Source organism: Pelodiscus sinensis, chromosome 3, assembly GCF_052426305.1.
Source record: "Pelodiscus sinensis isolate ZL-2025 chromosome 3, ASM5242630v1, whole genome shotgun sequence".
NCBI classification, from domain to species: domain Eukaryota; kingdom Metazoa; phylum Chordata; order Testudines; family Trionychidae; genus Pelodiscus; species Pelodiscus sinensis.
This window is the reverse complement of record NC_143054.1, coordinates 41,278,980-41,299,029: the sequence shown is the minus strand read 5'-3', so window position 1 is coordinate 41,299,029 and position 20,050 is coordinate 41,278,980. Positions and strand designations below refer to the sequence as shown.

General features: G+C 38.9%; 1 protein-coding gene across 1 annotated transcript in view; it reads left to right on the top strand.

Moving 5' to 3' along the window:
- Positions 1-20,050, top strand: part of CSMD1 (CUB and Sushi multiple domains 1) — a 1,868,278-nt gene that overhangs the window by 1,144,422 nt on the left and 703,806 nt on the right. Inside the window, exon 6 of the mRNA XM_006137767.5 lies at positions 15,701-15,813. Coding sequence (XP_006137829.3) covers positions 15,701-15,813 — 113 coding nt within the window. The remainder of the gene's footprint in view (positions 1-15,700; positions 15,814-20,050) is intronic.

Genomic DNA, 20,050 nt, shown 5'->3' with positions numbered 1-20,050 from the left:
TTAATATGATCTTCAAAGAGAGCGACTTCGTTTTAGTTCTTCTTAATGTGCCTTTAATTTAATGAAGAATACATTACCTAATCCTGGAAGTTTCTGAAAAATGAAGGCTGTGTTTTTAGTTCATATGTATCTATAAATTTGTAAACTAATTAGTTATTTTTTCACTAATAAAACACTTGCTAACTACTAAATTCAGAAGAAAATCTTTTTATGGCATTCTCAGTCTATTTTGTATATACAATTCTCTACTTTATGTATAACTGTTTGAATATGTGGTTATCTCTGTGTGAGCATTATTGATAAAATTAAAATATCAATTGATTGGTTAGACAGTACGGTACATCAGTCCTACTGGTTTCTGTATTCCCAAAAGGCTTATAAATCCTTCCCCTTTATTAGGGACCTCCAGGAACAAAATTTCCTTCCCTTAGGATTAAAGTAGGATGAGGTTTGGGGGCCTTCCTGTGGTCAGTGTAATAGCTGCCTTTTCGGGTTGGAAGGAATTGTCCCAGGCAGGGTTTGTGTTTGTTAATATTGGCTCAGCAGGCTGGAGACCTGATTGGTAGGTTAGGTTGCAGCATTCATTCTGTCACATCTCAGTAGGTGTCCAGTGCAAGTTCTCAACAAAAGAGGAGTATGTCCAGTTCCTTGATAAACTGGAATTGGTACCTTCTTCGGGAGATGCCTTCTCCCAATCTGTAAGGGCGTAGGGCTAAGGAGCCTAATGTCTGTTACAACAAGGAAACAATCCCTTCTAGAGAGCAGTTTGTCCCAACAACAATGCTTGAATCAACTGACTTCTGCCCTTCACCAGGTGGCACCAATTATAGTAGGAGGTATGACCTGCTTTGGGTGAGTTGTTGTTGGATAGTTCACAGTGACAGCAAGTGATTTTCCACAGGCAAAGAGTGAGACAAGGATCTATGTTTCCACAACCCTCTTTAATATGCATAGAGAGTTTACTAAGACTGAACAGTCAGAAGGCTTTGACCATGTGGAAGAAGATATGATTTCAGTTGGTAGACACATGTTAACTCCCTTTAGATATGTTGATTACATGACACTCTTAGCTATGGCCACTGGTGCAATACAACCAATGTTAGTCTGTAAAAAAACAAAAAACAAAAAAAAACAAAAAACAGTTAGGGTGCATCTATACTGCACCTGTAGCTCCAAATAAGCTATGCAAATTGTGTAGCTTATTTCAAGTTAATTTCAAAATAGTTTATTTTGAAATTTGGTACCATCTACACAGCACTCATTTCAAAATAAATCGCTATTTCAAAATGTTCCTTACTCCTCATGGTATGAGGTTTACAGAAATGTCAGAATGAGCCAGTTATATTTTGAAATAATGGGTATGCTCAAAAGACATGGAATAGCTATTCCTGGATACTTCTAGAGGTATCCCAAAAGCGCTGGAGTATAGACATAGCCTTACGGAGGAATATGAACTATTCCTGAGTGAAACAAAAAAAGGAAATACAAGTGCATTGATACAACTAAGAAAAACATAACAGACAAGATGAAGAGTAGTCCTGGGGGAATTCTGTAATTGCTGGATTTGGGGACATAGTAGAATGCAGAATTTCCCCAGACAGATAGAGGCAATAGATGTAATTAATTATCTGGGACCATATGTATGTAAAGAAGGAGACTACTCCCAAGAAATAAGGAAAAACTAAGAATCATTTGCTCATCTGTGGTTTTCCTAAAGAAAATGTGGGGAAAAACCCCATGTCATCTCAAAATGTAAAAAGAAGGAACTAGTGAAAATCTTGATGTTTCACCCAAGCGATTTAGGCATGTGAGTTGTGAGAACTTAATGTTGCTGAGAAGGAGAAAAATCAAACTTTTGAAATGTGGTGCAGGTGATGACTCTCACATTTCTCCTGGGTAGGAAAAATAAAAGAATGTTTGTCAAGAATTGCTAGCTGCCAGTGCCTGGGTGGTGTATATAGTGGATAGAGCAAGACCTTGTTTGGCAGTTGCAGTTAGGGGTAGTGGCAAGTATAAAGCCAAGAGTCAAATATGTTGCTGGGGATTTAGCCAGAATCAAAGATTGAAATTGAAGTCAGGATAGGGAGCAGGATATGGAGGCAAAGACTTTATTGGAAAGTGCAAATTTCAAGGCTGAAACAAGGGCTAGAAGGAGCAGAGGGAAAGCACGACTACAGGTTTCTAGAAGAAGGAGCAGGAAAAGCACAACTACAGCTTTACTGCTGTTGCTTGGGGGTTCAAGTAGCGGGCTGTAGGCTCTGGCTCTGCTTCCTGATTGGGCCACATTTTCAGAAGGCTCACGGGGCATGGTTGAGCTTCTAGGGTTGCCTACCAATCAGGCTGGAAGTCAACTCTGCTTTTGAGAGAAATATTGTCAGAGAGAAACCAACCCTGGGCAGAAATCAACACACACCTCCATATGCAATTTGGTTAGAATTGGCACAGAAGTAGATATAACATGGAGAAAATGATTATGGAAGGAATTATGAAAAGTTGTTGCTGTAAAAGATGGTCAATGAGGAGTTGGTTGTTTGGTTTGTCTCAGACCAGTGAAAATTAGCTGCTGAATACTCAGAGATAGTGATGGATTGTGAAGGCTTCTTAAAATCTTGCTATGATGTCACTGATACTCAGAAGTGAATAAATGTGGATTTTTTGTTTTGTTTGCAGATCTATTATGTAATGTAATTGTTGCCTAGTTAAACCACATTTCTGGTGTCTTGTTTTGTCTTGTCTTCCTACAGTGTTTAGGACAAAGTGCCAGTTTCTCAGCACAGGCTCCTAACTTCAAGAACATTTATTGTGCCTGGAACATGTACATGAGGTGCAAAGAGAGTCTGTGTATTCTTTTTCTCTTTTTTGCACTTTGAAAAATTCTATGCCTTGTAATATTTAAGATTATACAAAAATAGTTGCACTAAGTGAATGAATTTTCTCTAAGTGAATCAGACTGTCATTAACGTAAACAAGTTCATAAAGAGTGGCAAAAGGAATTGATCTGGAAACTGACTCCATTCAGAGGAACAGAATCCTTATTCTGTACATATTCTGGGCTAAATGTTTTGATGTTTACACATTGCAAAGAGTATTTATTTATGCCACTCACCCAACTGATACAGCTGAGTTTGTAAGGATTTCCTAAGTTAGCCCTGTGTTTTGGAAATTCTTTCTATTTAATGTGAATATTTCATGGGATTGGTGGTTCCTATTAGAACAAGAGTAAATTTTAAAGTGTAACAAAGTCCAACATATTGCCCATGTATCCTAATTCTAGTCTTCCAACTAGTGTTGTGTACAGAGAAGAAGACTGTTTATATATGTCTGGTATCTGTGGCTCACTACATCTTTAATTAAAAAATAAACAGGGAGTGACTATCAGACATGGAAAATTAATATATTACTATTTGGTTTGAAATACCACAGAAGACATACAGCTAAGTTAGACTAGAGATCAAACAGGTGGATTATGCCTTTGTGTCAATAATAATAATTAACATTACTGTCATTTTTAGAATAATGGAAACTGATGAGGCACTTTTAGCCAAAACATATGTAGTTTATAGATATTCATTGTACATTAGCAGATATTTTTGTGTATTTATTTGGAGAATAACTGTGTTTTTTTTTAAAAAAAACAATACAACCACTGATAGATGTAGTGTGAATGTGCCTTTGTGTGTCTCTGTGTACCATTTAATTCAAATAACAATCTATTTCAAAATATTCTCGCGTGGCTCCCTCTCAGACTTTCAACCCCACAGATTTGGACACACCAGATGAAATGTTACTAAAAATATATTAAGTACCAAAAATGTATCTTTCCAGCAATTAACTTTAAATGTATGGGGGAAAGTGAGTGTTGTTATAAGTAAAATGAGTAGTTAAAAAGAAACGGTAGCAACTTTTTCACACCCAGAACAAAACATTTCCTACCAAAGTGATAGCACTAAGTACTACGATTCATTCTTTTACCATTGCATGCAGTTTTATTTTTATTACAATACAACCTTGAAGGCCCAATCAAGTTTAGCTCTTCGTTGTGATAGACAATGCCAAAACACAGTAAGGGTACATCTAGACTGGCATGATTTTCCGCAAATGCTTTTAACGGAAAAGTTTTTCCGTTAAAAGCATTTGTAGAAAAGAGCGTCTAGATTGGCATGGACGCTTTTGCACAAAAGCACTTTTTGCGGAAAAGTGTCCATGCCAATCTAGACATGGTTTTGCACAAGAAAGCCCTGATTGCCATTTTCGCCATCGGGGCTTTTTAGAGCAAAACACTTTTTAGCAGTCTACACTGACCGTCTTACGCAAATACATTTGCGCAAGAGGGCTTTTTCCCGAACAGGAGCAGCATAGTATTTGCGCAAGAACACTGACAATCTTACATTAGATCGTCAGTGTTCTTGCGCAAATTCAAGTGGCCAGTGTAGACAGCTGGCAAGTTTTTCCCCAAAGCAGCTGCTTTTGCTGAAAAACTTGCCAGTCTAGACGCAGCCTAAGAGTTAATCTCTGTTCTGAATAGTTTGTAATTTAATTAGAGAAGACAAAGACTGGATGGATAAACAAGGGTGCAGAGGGATTTTGTCTTGTTCTAGGTGAACACGGAAGGTTAGTGTGACAGGATGAGGTCACAGAAAACCCCTTGCGGGGGCTTGCCAGAGTGGTGACACAGCCACTGCCATTGGACTTCTGCTCTCTGGGACTTCTCACCGCTTGGTCTTGCTGGGCTAGCGCCACTGGTCGGCCCCAAGCTGAGATCACTACCCCTCTGAGATACAGTACAGACACTGAACCTCTTCAGGTCCAAGGAGGGTGCAGTTTTAGGTCCGGCTTCCTGGGATACCACTCCTCAAACAGGATCAAAATCCCCCAGTGAATTACCTGGCTACACTCCCTTTAGCAATGAAAGGAAGAATGTACACACAGATTGCTTCCCCAGGTAATAATTATTTACACTGGGCTTGATAGTAAGTAAAAGTGATTTTATCAAGTACAAGCAGTAGGCAAGCAGCACTCCGGTAGGCACCCGGAGGAGTCTTCTGTGATCTCATCTTGTCACAGATAGAGATAATTTCCAATCTAATATTTTATCCATGGTACCATACAAGCTAAATTGGGCAAAATCATTCTGAATGACTTTTCATCTGACAGTCTAGAAACAAAAGAGAATCAAAACATAACTATTCCTTTTCATTTTAATAAGCTACTCCTTTCAGTATCTTGGGACCAGGGATGCTTACAGTGTTCTTTAAAATTTCTAACTCATCCTTACAGAAAATAACTATATCATGATGCCTATTACTAGGAAACAAAAGTCCTTTCTAAGAAAAAAATAGAACCATTATGTAAGTTTAGGGTCAGCCATGCATAATTAATACAAATCAGTACCTGTTTCTTAGAGAATAAGGTTGATTTGTTATGAACACTTCAATTGCAGATTAGACACATTTCTTCTAGAAAAGGTTTGGTTTTATAATCTTTGCATATGCTAATTTTGATAAATGAATATTATACTCAATTTTGAAGGTCAAAAATTTGACTTGGTAAAGCTCGACTAAAGATTTCATTGCTGCCATATTAGTTTAGGTTGGGATATAAATTAAAAGATCACATTAATTTCCACCATGAAACATTGAAGTCCAAATCTTTCAAGCTGGAAAGACAGTTTTGGTTATGTTTGGGGTTTCTTTACTTAAATATTTCCCAAAATTCTGTATCCTCCCATCTATCAAAATACATTATATGAAGAAAAACATGAATGTGCATGGTGGAGTGAAGGCATTATTGCTAACTTGTTTCAAATTAGGGATGTTAAACAGTAAGCATACAGATAAGCATGAAGCTTACCAGAAAAACCAGCTTTTGCCAGTAAATTCTGGCAGCAGCCAGTCATACTACACCAGGGCAGCCCCAGTCACAGAGGGCTGGTAGGTCTGGTGGCAGGACCCCATGACCACAGAAGGGCTAGGCAGCAAGCCAGAGAGCAAGCCCTAAATTAACAAATCTATTTCAAATCATTCCCTTTTGGAATGATTCAGCCACTCTCCAAAAGTAGTTATTGCTCTCATCTCCATCTCCATGGGTTTGAAGGCACCAAAAGCTGATAGTAACAACAGGAGTAAAATGAAATTATGTGGTGCTCCTCTAGTTAAGAAACCCTCCTAACACACATTTCAAGACTTTCATTAGCATAGCTTTAATATGATTGGTTATTTTGTGTGTGTGATCTCCCACATATGTTTTCACCCCATAATATAATTGGGCAGCAGGAGATCTTATGATGGGAAATTCTGTATCTTGGGGTTCTAAGATAGTTGAGAAGCCTAACTGGACCATGTCAATGAAACAATCAATAAGAGGGGAAAATGGAAAGAAGAGCTTTATTTCAGAGTGGAACTAACCTTTCCTTTTCAAAATGCGCAAAAAATGTAAATGTGCTTTCCAAAGTTCGTTGTAACTTTTCCATCCATGTGCAGAATAAATGTAATGCTGATGTGAACCACTAGTAGAAACTCATCCTGTTGGCTGTGAGTGGCTGTTGACACAATGCTAATCATCTAGGTGACATTTGAATCTCTCCTGGGTAGATGCTCAAGCTACCTAATTTTCCCATATAACCAACTGCAGTAGTTTCTCTAGGGATATGTGTTCATGAATGATTGGAAAAATCAGCATGATCATGACTATGAGATGGTCCCAGAGACACTGTTTCCGGTAAGATCTGGTCCACACAATGAAAAGGACAAGTAAAATAACATGGTGCTATCTACAAATTCCTTACAGTCTTGATAAACAATATATAAATTGCTTTATATATTGTTGTAAGAAAGCAGAAAGAAGTTGTTTGAAATAATGGTGAAGTTGTCATGGTCACACTTTAAAGAAATAACAGTTGCAATAATAAAGAGGAAAAATGTAAATGACAATTTGTTTTGAGACTATCAGTCATAAGAATGACTAGACCAAAGGTCCATCTAGCCCAGTATCCTGTCTGCCCACAGTGGCCAGTGCCAGGTGCCCCAGAGGGGGTGGACAATGATCAAGCAATTTGTCTCCTGCCATCCTTCTCCAGACTTTGACAAACAGAGGCCAGGGGCACCATTCCTTACCCCCTGGCTAATAGCCTTTTATGGACCTAACCTCCATTAATTTATCTAGCTCTTTTATAAACTCTGTTATACTCCTAGCCTTCATAGCCTCCTCTGGCAAGGAGTTCCACAGGTTGACTGTGCACTATGTGAAGAAGAACTTTCTTTTATTTGTTTTAAATCTGCTACCAATTCATTTCATTTGGTGTCCTCTAGTTCTTATATTATGGGAACAAGTAAATAACTTTTATTTATTCTCCCTCTCCACACTACTCATGATTTTATAGACCTCTATCATATCCCCCCTCAGTCTCCTCTTTTCTAAAATGAAAAGTCCCAGTTTCTTTAGCCTCTCCTCATATGGGACACATTCCAAATCCCTAATCATTTTAGTTGCTCTTTTCTGAACCTTTTCTAATGCCAAAATATCTTTTTTTGAGACAAGGAGACCACAGCTATATGCACTATTCAAGATGTGGGTGTACTATAGTTTTATATAGGGGCAGTAAGATATTCTTTGTCTTATTTTCTATTCCTTTTTTAATAATACCTAACATTCTATTTGCTTTTTTGACTGCCACTGCACACTGCATGGATGTTTTCAGAGAACTATCCATGATAACTCCAAGATCTCTTTCCTGATTAGTTGTAGCTTAATTAGCCCCCTTCATATTGTATGTATAGTTGGGGTTATTTTTTCCAATGTGCATTACTTTACACTTATCCACACTTAAATTTCATTTGCCATTTTATTGCCCAATCACTCAGTTTGGTGAAATCTTTTTGAAGTTCTTCTCAGTCTGCTTTGGTCTTGAGTATCTTGACAGTTTGGTATCATCAACAAACATTGCCACCTCACTGCTTACCCCTTTCTCTAGATCATTTATGGATAAGTTGAATAGGATTAGTCCTAGGACTGACCCTTAGGGAACACCACTAGTTACACGTCTTCATTCTGAATATTTACCATTTATTCCTACCCTTCGTTTCCTGTCTTTTAAGCAGTTCTCAATCCATGACAGGATCTTTCCTCTTATCCCATGACCAGCTAATGTACACGTGAGCCTTTGGTGAGGGACCTTGTCAAAGGCATTATGGAACTGTAAGAACACTATATCTACTGGATCCCCCTTGTCCACATGTTTGTTGACCCTTTCAAAGACCTCTGTTAGATTAGTAAGACACGATTTCCCTTTAGAGAAACCATGTTGACTTTTACCCAACAAATTATGTTCTTCTACGTGTCTGACAATTTTATTCTTTACTATTGTTTCAATTAATTCGCACAGTATTGACATTAGACTACTGGTCTGTAATTGCCAGGGATCACCTCTAGAGCCCTTTTAAAATATTGGCGTTATGTTAGCTGTCTTCCATCCTTGGGTACAGAAGCTGATTTAAAGGATAGGTTACAAACCACAGTTAATAGTTCCACAATTTCCATTTGAGTTCTTTCAGAACTTTTGGGTGCATGCCATCTGGTCCTGGTGATTTGTTACTGTTAAGTTTTTCAGTTTGTTCCTAACCTCCTCTAATGACACTTCAGTCTGGGACAGTTCCTCAGATTCATTACCCACAAAAGACAGTTCAGGTTTGGAAATCTCCCTAACATCCTCAGCAGTGAAGACTGAAGCAAAGAAATCATTTAGTCTCTCTTCAATGGCTTTATTGTCCTTGATTGATCCTTTTGTATCTCGATCGTCCAGGGGCCCCATTGTTTTTTTTACCAGGCTTTCTGCTTCTAATGTACTTTAACATTTTGCTATTACTTTTTGAGTTTTTGGCTAGTTGTTCCTCAAAATATTTTTTTGGCTTTTCTTATTACATTTTTACACTTAATTTGGTTTATGTTCCTTTCTATTAACCTCACTAGGATTGGACTTCTGCTTTTTAAAAGATGCCTTCTTATCTCTCACTGCTTCTTTTATGTGATTGCTAAGCCACAGTGGCTCTTTTTTAGGTCTTTTACAGAGTTTCTTAATTTGGGGTATACATTTAAGTTGGGCCTCTATTATGATGTCTTTGAAATGTTTCCATGCAGCTTGCAGGGATTTTATTCTAGTTACTGTGCCTTTTAATTTCTGTTCAACTAACCTCCGCATTTTTGCGTAATTCCCCTTTTTGAAATTAAATGATGATAGGAGTTACTATAGAGAACTTTCTGGGTGTCTAGCTGATGAGCCTTGCCCACATGCTCAGGGTTTAGCTGATCACCATATTTGGGGTTGGGAAGGAATTTTCCTCCAGGGTAGATTGGCAGAGGCCCTGGAGGTTTTTCGCCTTCCTCTGTAGCATGGGGTACAGATCACAGCTGGAGGATTCTCTGCATCTTGGGGTCTTCAAAGTATTTGAAGGCTTCAATATCTGAGATATAAGTGAGAGGATTATTCTAGGACGGGTGGGTGAGATTTTGTGGCCTGCACTGTGCAGGGGGTCAGACTAGATGATCATAATGGTCCCTTCTGACCTTAAAGTCTATGAGTCTATAAATGCCAGAGTGTTGGACATTAGTCACCTTAATTCGAACTAGGATGGCGGTGTAGACATACCCTGAGGGTCAGGAGCTTCTTGCCCCAGGTGCACACATATGCCACCCGCCCACAGGGCAGGTAATCATACATGTTACACTCGACGTAATAAACAGGATAGCCCCACTCTGCTGCTGGGCGTCTGTCTGCATTTTCTCCTATGTGTAAATTTGATTATAGATGGTATTTTTATTTAAATGTTTGGGATATAGATTAGAAAACATTTATGTTTAAGAAGGTCAGCAGTAACTAGCACCCTCTAAGTGCCCCCCTCTAAATGCCCTTCTCAAAACTTCCTCCTGATAGCAATCGCCCAGTTTGCAAGCTCCCTGGTCACCTCCTCGCAGGGCTTATAAAGCTCTGGCCTTCCTGATTGATAGCTCCTCCCTCTGCCTATGGCTCGACCAATGAGCAGATAGTTTCAGATTTCAAATCCTAATTAAGGCTCACAGCTTCCAACTGCCAGCATGATCACGTGGCCTTTCAAAACAAACAAACAAACAGCTCAGCACTGAAAACTCCAGACAGACAAACACAAGCCCAGAACCCCCAAACACAAACATCCACCTACTCCAGACAACCACTTACCCCAAGGTGCTGTAAATTGCCCCCTCCTTCACCAGGAGAGCCCCTCTCAAAACTTCCTCCGGTTAGCAATCACCCTGTTCGCAGGCTCCCTGGTTGTCAAAAGAACCTCAGTGTTTGTATAAATCCCACAGTATTCCTGTAACCTTATTTAGATGCAGAATGAAACTAGTAAAGTATTAATGGTAGCCACTCTATAGTCTTGCAGTTCCCCAATTTAGTATGGGAATAAAAGAGTAAAAAAAAAGGATAAAAATATTATTAAAGCTAGTCAACATAGTTTATGGAAAATAGAACTTGTCAGACGAACTTATTTTCATTCCTTGATAAGATTACAAGTTGTCTTATAAAAGGTAACTGACAGATGGAATTCATTCAATTTTTGTAAGATGTTTGACTTGGCATGAATTACATTCTGATTAAAAAGTAAAAATTAGAAAGTATCAGTCGTGCAGATGCCAAATGAATTAACAGGTGGCTAATAGAGAGATCTCAAAAATATTTTAAAAAGATGGGGAATTATCACTGAATGGGTATATTTCTAATGTGTTTCAACAAGGATCAATACCAGGCCTGATGTAATTCAACTTTTTATTCTATAATCTACAAGTAAATGTAAAATCATTACTGATAAATTTTGCAGATGTATTGTGTGTTTGAATTTAATTTAACGATAATAATAATAATGTGAGTTTGACAAAATAGCAGTCTTAAATGAAATTATTTAATCAAAGATTAACAAAATTAGAACTATACCGAAGAAAAACTTGTGTCACCACTCTTTGTATAAGATGAAGAGTTGAGCCATTTTGCCACCTTGTGTAACAGGTGGGATGCTGACAGAATGCAGTCCCTAATTTAATTATCAAATCATCTTTCCTGTTATGGCCATAAGACAGAGGTATTCCTTTTTGGGAGGGAAAATTATTTCCCCAAATTAATTTCACTATGTGGTCTATTTTCAAATTCTCATGTAACCTGATTACTTATGAAATTTCTTTTATGGTATCTTAGATTATATGATCAATCAGTTAAAGGGATTTCAAACCCAATTGTTAATCAGAACACCTGTTGCAACAAATACTCCCTAATGAGCTAAATGCTTCTTTCAGTGAATCATTATTTCATTTAGCACAGAAAACATCTGCATCAACAAATACATCTCATCAGTCACAGAATGTAATTGTATCATTAGCAACCCTCATAAATTACCCAGCCTTGTTTATCATAACATACTTCCATCAATAACTTCCATAGGTTCTAAGGGGTCTCCCCCAATATCTAGACTACACTCAGAGACACTGAGTATGATTTGATACAGACCAATATTTCATTATATACATTTTTGAATGCTGGCTCTCCATTAGATTGCAGTTAAGAACACCATAATGTTTCTGGGAGAACAGATAGTAAGGAAAGAATTATGAGGATTTAAAATACAACAATCATGAAGTATTAATATTAATGAACAGATAACACATGACTGATGGTCAGTCCAGTAGTAAATACTGATAAATGATATAATATATGGAGATGTACCCTCTCACAGAGCTGGAAGGGACATTTAGAGGTCATCAAGTCCAGTCCCCTGCCCTCACAGCAGGACCAAGTACCATCCCTGACAGATTTGCCTCAGATCCCTAAGTGGCCCCTTCAAGGATTGGGCTCACAACCCTGGGTATAGCAGGCCAATGCTTAAGCCACTGAGCTATCCCCCCTTCAAAAGGGAGTGGGCAGTCATACAGAATGATCTGGCTTATATCATGACATGGACTTATCCAAACAAAATACACTTTAATACATCCAAATGTAAACTTATAGGTGCAAGGATTGCAAGCTGTACCTAGAGACTGGAAGAATGCCTCCTGAAAAATCTGTGACTCTGTAAAGAATCTAGCTGTCATAATGGACAAACAACTGAACATAGCTCCTAGTGGGATGCAGTGTAAAAAAATGCTAGTATAGTCCTTGGATTTGCAAACAGAAGAGTAGCAAAGTGATTTTACTTGTTTTCATAGAACTGGTGAAACTGATACTTCACCAGTAGTGGGGTTACCAGCTTGTAAAGAGAGTGTTGAAAAACTTAAAAAGCCATAAAAAAAAGCCACAAAATATGATGTGAGGCCTGGAGAAAATGTCATACAGTGACAGATTTAAATCATCCAACTAGTTTAGTTTATAAAAAAAAAAGAAGACAGGTGATTTCATTATTCCATGTAAATAAATTTCATGGGGAAAATAAATCAGAAATTCTTACATAAGCAGAGAAAGGCATAATAAGAATAATGACTAGAAGCTGAAGATAAACAAATTTAAATTAGAAATTAGGTACACTTTTTTTAACTATATGAGTAGATTAACTGGTGTAGAAAACTAACAAAAGAAGTGATGCATTCGCTATCTCTTTATGTCTTCAAATAAAAAACGGATGCTTTAGAACATATGTTTTAGCCAACCATAAAGTTACTGAGCTCAACCCAGGTAAAACTGGGTGATATACAGTATGTCAGATTAGATCAGGAGAGGGGAACTTTTATTGAGTTGGGGGCTGCTAACACACAGAAAAACCAATTAGGCAGGAGGCAGTGGGGGCTGCAGTGACAGTGCAGGCTCCCCACTGCTGTAGGGGAAAAAGTCCAGAGCCCTGGGGGCTGGATATGGTCCCTGGGCCTTAGGTTCCCCCACCCTCCTTGATTAGATGATAGAACAGTCCTGGTTGCCTTCAATTCTAAAATAATCATTTTTGGATTATTTTACATTATAACCTAATTTGAATAAGGGGGCAGGTTAATAGGTTGTTTCATTTGTGAATACTTCATAGCGCATGCGTGTTGTATCCTATGCCATAGGTGGCACTATCCATCTCATGTTTACTTCCATAATTACTTCCTTGCCAAGACCATAGTCTTCCCTTAAAAAAATGTAATGATTACTATGGCCATATAGCCTTTCCCTTGTATGTGTGAATTGGTTCTAATTTTGATCAAACTTTAGTGCAAATGAGTAAAGTTTGCACTGAAGTTTGGTGGAAGTAGTGGTTTTGACAAAAGAAGTGGCAATATGCTATCAGCAATCAGGGTCATGGGAGTACTTTGCTCTGTCTTTTTTTCCCTTTTAAAATACAGAATTTTATTTATATTACAACAAAGTATCTCCTGGAGGGCATGTGGTGACATTCAGGTTTACAGTAATTAAGGGCATAACCCTGCAAAAGGTATTCAAGTAGTTGGATATCAACAACCCCATAAAGTCCCTCTGAAGCCATAGGTCTGAAGAGCCATCTGTAAGACTCATGTGAAGAATCATGACAGAGAAAGCAGGGGACTGTAAAAAATGAAGAAATTTTTAAATTTGTATTCTGAACAAACTTAATTAAAAGATCCCTACAGGTTGAACCTCTAAAATCTGTGACTCTTTGGTCCAGCAACATCTATGGTCTAGTAGGACCATGGATATTGTTGGATCAAAGACCCCAACTGGCCAGGGTCAGTAGTGCAGTCTGGGCTGGGCTGGTGGCAGGGAGCACAGCCCCAGCCAGGCCAGCAGCAGCAGGGTCAGCGTGGTGGGAAGCACAGTGCAGCTCAAACTGGTGCCTAGATGACAGCCCCAACTGGAGTTGGCAGTGAGGAATATAGCCTCAGCTGGACCAGAGGCAGCGGAGCTGGCACTGAGAGGATCACAGACCCGGCTGGGCTGTAGGCAGTGGGGCTGGCAGTGGGGAATGGCTGGGTCAGTGGCCAGGGGCACAGACCTGGCTGAGGCTTGTGTCACCATTGGTGTCAGCTGGGAGTGCACGCAGGTTGGGCCACTAGCTAGGAGCAATGCCCTGGCTAGGACTGGCAGGGAGGGGAGACTTGATCTCCCCTAGTCCAGCAAACTGTCTGCTTCAGGACTGCTGAGGTCCCAAGGGTGCTGGACCACAGATGTCCAACCTGTGTTTTGAGAATTCAAACTATAAAATAAAAAATATTTAAACAGAAAAATACCATAACAGGGAAAAGACAATACTTGTTATATTCCCAACACATTATCCAACACATTATCAATAAATTACAACCTATACTGGAACAGGATACTAAACTCCAAGAAGCTCTGGGAGACAGACCCATAGTCTCCTATAGACAACCACCTAACCTCAAGATGATTCTTACCAACAACCACAGGACATACCACACTAATACCAACCCTGGTAATTTCCCTTGCAACAAATCCCGTTGCGGCTTTGTCCACATATTCACTCTGCTGATACCATTATTGGGCCTAACCAGGGGTATGTCTACACTACCCCCCTAGTTCGAACTAGGGGGGTAATGTATGCATACCGAACTTGCTAATGAAGCCCGGGATTTGAATTTCCCGGGCTTCATTAGCATAAAGCCGGCGCCGCCATTTTTAAAAGCCGGCTTGTTCGAACCCCGTACCGCGCGGCTACACGCGGCACGGGCTAGATAGTTCGAACTATGTAGCCATTCCGATCTATCTGTACACCTCGTCCTGTATTTTGTTTCAGCTACACCAGACTAACACGGCTCCATTTCTATCACTGTTATATTGCCAGGTGTCCTACATTTAGAGACACTCATGGTAGTTAAAAGTACCATTAAAGGTTATTGTTAAAGATACAATATAAAAATGCTAGCGGTTTTATGCATAGTCAGTAATATTATGTGAGGCCTTGTTCCCTTAAATTGAAGAGCAGTAGTGTTTTTATGTGTATAGATTATAACAATGTAATGTTGTGAGATGCCAGATGAGGTTTGGATTAAATCAACAAAAAACATGAATACAAGGATATCATTCCTGTTATTCTTAGAAGGATTAAATATGAAAATGCCTATAAATTTGTTTTTACTCTGATTCCCCGTGGTAAATGTTTAACATTTGTGTGATGAGCTGCAGCCATTTCCATACAACGGGTGTGTTCATTTTAAAATTTCAAATAGCACTATCTAAGTAACTTAAATATTTAAAAAATACAGTTGACCGAAAAGGTCCAGTATTAATAGATTTTGATATTGTGACCAAGTATGATAGCACCTTCTAACATGCATTCTATTAATCTCTACACATTAAAATTAGTACACACACACACACACACACACACAAACACGTCCCAAACACCATTCTGTTTCTTCATCAAAGAGTTAGCAGCAGTGATATAGCAAGGAAGGCATCATATTACTAAGTGTTTGTACAACACACATTTATAGTAAACTTCAGAAATTTTCTTTCCTACTAAAATGTACATAACAATGAAAAAAGGAGAAACTTGCCTGACTATCAAATAACTAGCTGGAAAGGAAAAACCTTACTCCAGTCTATGTAGCAAGTAAATCAATAGTATATCATTAATAGATACTAGTGCGTCATAGTCGTCAGATGAATGATGCACACTGATCAGTATATTTAATTTCACTTGGTCTCTTTTCTTTAAATCAGTCTAAAATACAAGTTTTTGCTTCATCCTATCTTAACTAAAGTTTTTTTTTTTCCCAGGTTGACTGGCATGAACCTGCCTTCTCCTGTTATCAGCAGCAAAAACTGGTTACGACTCCATTTTACATCTGACAGTAACCACCGACGGAAAGGTTTTAATGCCCAGTTCCAAGGTAGGAAATACACAGTGTCATCCAAAATAATATGATTAAAACTGGTAGTCGTGTACATTTTTCTTTAGAAACCACAGGTCTGTGCAGTAAATAGCTAAAGTCTAGATTCTACTGCCCTTAGGCTAAATAGCAGCTACTACTGTATTATAAAATAAATACTTTTCATAGATTCATTTAACACTGTTTATGCAAAAAGTAACAACTTTTTCTATGAAATATGCCTCTATGGAGTGTTTATTTAGCTGTTTTATATTAGATAAATTGAATGTGTGATATCTTTTTGTATTAATTCAGATCTTTGCTTTAAATCATGAGTAGAATGCAAGTCACAGAAAATCTGCTCCATGTAAAGACTGGCCCTATCTCACTGATGTCTTCCTTCATTACTCATAATCAAGCTTTTGCCCTGAGGGTTACATTCATCACTAGGAGAATTAACTCCTCCCCAATTCAAGATAAAGTACATTTCAGACTACTGAGTAGATCTGCATATTCATCTTTATTAGAAAGAAAGAGGATGTGAATGCTACTGTCAGTTTTTGTCTATGTCCACCTGGATATTCATCAAAATGCAATTTTTCTTGAATGGAATCTTTATTGATTTTTTGCACTTGATAAATCATCATTCAGAATCAAAGATTTTGTAATTAAATTAGAAAGAGAAGAATATCCTGTAAGTCACAATGCAGATGATGTAGAATCTGAATATACATTCAAACCCTTTATTTACCCAGCCTATTTGCTGCTATTTTTACCCCACATGCAAATAGACTTCATCAAAGTTAAATTGTCACTCCAGAGTCGGACCTGTACAGTATTACTCAGTATATATGTGTTGTTTACTGATTATTATATTTATATACGTAAAAAATAGAACATATCAAACACATTTGATACAATCTCTATCATCTTTGCACTCCTACAATTTTGAAAAACATTAAATAAAAATTCTGACCCACTCTATAGATCATTTAGGTAAAAGAAAATCACAGCATATGTGGTATCTCATTGCATTATAGAATTTGTTTATACAAAGTTTACTGAGGCTAAGGGAGGTGATACTTTTGGCAGCTGGTAATTCAAGTGTATTGCAATACATAATATTTGATCCTGGATCCCATTCAGCGGTAGTTATAAAGACACTATGGCTGTATCTACACTGGCCCCTTCTTCGGAATAGCCATGCTAATTTAGAACTTTGGAATAGGGAAATGCACGGGGGATTTAAATATCCCCCATGGGATTTAAATAAACATGGCCACCGCTTTTTTTCCGGCTTGGGAAAAAGCCGGAAAAGAGCGTCCAGACTGGCGCGATCCTCCGGAATAAAGCCCTATTCCGGAGGATCTTTTATTCCTACTTGAAAGTAGAACGCTCTTTTCCGGCTTTTCCCCAAGCCGGAAAAAAAGCGGCGGCCATGTTTATTTAAATCCCGCGGGGGATATTTAAATCCCCCGCGCATTTCCCTATTCCAAAGTTCTAAATTAGCATGGCTATTCTGAAGAAGGGGCCAGTGTAGACGTAGCCTATAGGTAATCCTATCAACCCACCAGGAAGCAAAGGATCTATAGAATAGTCATGGTAAGTCTGGGACAGAGCGATGAGATGACAGTCTAAGATTTACAAAAATCTATTTTATATGGGAATGCACAAGAGAGAATTTCAATTTAAAGGAAATACCTAGCGAGGCTATAAAAAAAATGGGTGTTTGTTGCACTTTGTAATATATCTGACTTTTAAAAAAAATGGTGGTAGTGTAAAACTTGGCTTTCAAAGAGCGGTAGTCAAATTTGAGGTAGCTTAATAAATTGCAAATTCATATTTTATTTGAAATCTCCTTTTTATAATTTAACAAATCCTTTGAGGCAGATCGAAGGCAGGAGTTTGGACTTTAGGAGTTTGGTCCAGCGCAAGTATATAGGTAGTTGAATAGTAAGTTCATGTTCCCTGAATAGGCTGCCAAAAACTACTGCTCAACCATCAAGATAGGTGGGCATCTGAAACTCATTAAGAGCCGAGCTGCAGTACAATCTAATGCAACATCTGCCAATAGTTAAGGTCTGCTGGCCCTCTAAAAGGGCTTCTCAGGCAAGATGGGAGAAGGAGAAGAGGGACAGACTGGAGAAGAGGAAGCACAGAGAGGAGGCAAAAACTACAGGCTGCAAACAGGAGGGGTTTTTCCTCTAAGATGCCAGGCAAGAGGTACTGTGGGAGTGGTGAAATTTTTTTGTCAGAGAAACTGAGACTATGTCTCCACTGGAAAGGTTTGGCTACAAATTGTTTTTGACATGCAAATTTGGCCAAAAGTAAAAACTGCTTGTAGGGAATAATTTCTGGACACACTGGGTGCAGGTGAAAACAAGTAGAGGATTTATTGGTTCACACAGCTGGTGGAGTACCCATCAGGTGGTTAACCTGGTGAGCACTAACTTAACCAAAACATACATTAGATTATATAGGTAGCAGAAGGACAGAGGAGAAGTGATTTGATAGGTCTAGCAGCGGAAGTGAGATATGCACATGAGCCAATAAGTTACACAGTATCTCCACCCATTACCAATTAAACATTATCACTAATACAAGTAGTTATTCTTAACAAGCTAAATGAGCCAACATAAACAAAGGCATGTTGATGGTCATTTTGTTGGCCAGAAATATAATGCGTCTCCTGTGGGGGTGGTATTGCCTTAGTGCAATCCTTGGGATCCAAGTTTATTTTCTAGGAACAAAGCAGACAATGAAAAACAATCCCGCGCGTTGTTTGGTACCGGCCTTATCAAAGTGAGGCCCTTTTGGAATGTGTTGCCGGGGCGACTAGGGTCAAGTTAACTGCTGTCTGTGTGCTGCCTAGGCCTGGCCTAATAATTTCAAATTTGACTTGTAAGTTCTCAGCAAGATACAGTGGACTGCCTCAATTTACCCTACACTGCTCAAACCATTTTTTTCTGCCTCCCATTCTCAACATTTTATGGCCACATTGCTAGCTCCCCATTGACAGATAGAACAAAGCAATGTGGGTAAGCATCCCACAGTGCAGTGTTGTGAAAAGGCAGAGACGATCCCTGTATTTCTTGAGATTTCCTCGTAGCTCTGTGAACTTTAAGGAATGTCAAAGCATCACAGCAGTCTTTCCAGCCTTCTTCCTGCAGCAGCAGAACAGAAACAGTCCAATGATTTATTTTTCATTTGTTTCCCAAATGTAGAACCTCACCCAGCTGTCAGATAGTTCCTGAAGCTTTGAAAGGGAGGGGGTGCGTGACTACAGGGCAGCAGGGATCACAAAACACTGAAGACTGCCATCAGGACAGGCATTGTGGAATATTGGCAGAAGCCAGTTCTGTTGACAAAACAAACAGAGTCCATCAACAATAAAGGGAGAGGAAAAGATAAGTCTCTCACAAGAGTGGAAGTTTTTTCTTGACAAAACCTGATTTTTTTTTTTCCCCCTGACAAAAGTCACATTGTAGTGTAAACATTCTCACTGTTTTGTCAGCAAAAGGCAGGTTTTGGTGACAAAACATGGCAGCATAGACAAGGCCTAAATATTTTTCCTGACAACAGTTTCATTGCAGTGTCCACACATCTATCTGGCTAAAAGCTATGTAATGTAGACAAAGCCCCAGAGTATAACAAACACAAGTTGAACAGATTGTTTAGCTAAATAGTTAACACATATTTTCAAGCAGCTATTTAAGGTAAAATAGCCAACTAGTATCATTCTAGTCAAAGGGAAGGAGGGTAGAGAGCTATGGGTGAGGGTTAAGTATACAGTGATTGCTCTGGAGAGCTGTTCATGAGAAAGGGACACATTACTTTTTTGTCTTTTATCTTTGTGTGTTCAAGAAGAATGTGGCAATTATTTTACTTTCCTATGTAGCTGTTGTTGAGGCATTTAGTGAGGTACACCACATGTTGTGAAAGGCATGTATAAAACACATGGATCTTGAAACGTGTGTTGGGGAGAGCATTGATCTCTATCTTCGGGTGGCTGTTGTTTTGGCAGTGATTGTTGCCACTTTAAGTTGCTCTGTCCTAGTCTCTGAGGGTATGTCTACACTACCCCCCTAGTTCGAACTAGGGGGGTAATGTATGCATACCGAACTTGCTAATGAAGCCCGGGATTTGAATTTCCCGGGCTTCATTAGCATAAAGCCGGCGCCGCCATTTTTAAAAGCCGGCTAGTGCGAACCCCGTGCCGCGCGGCTACACGCGGCACGGACTAGATAGTTCGGATTAG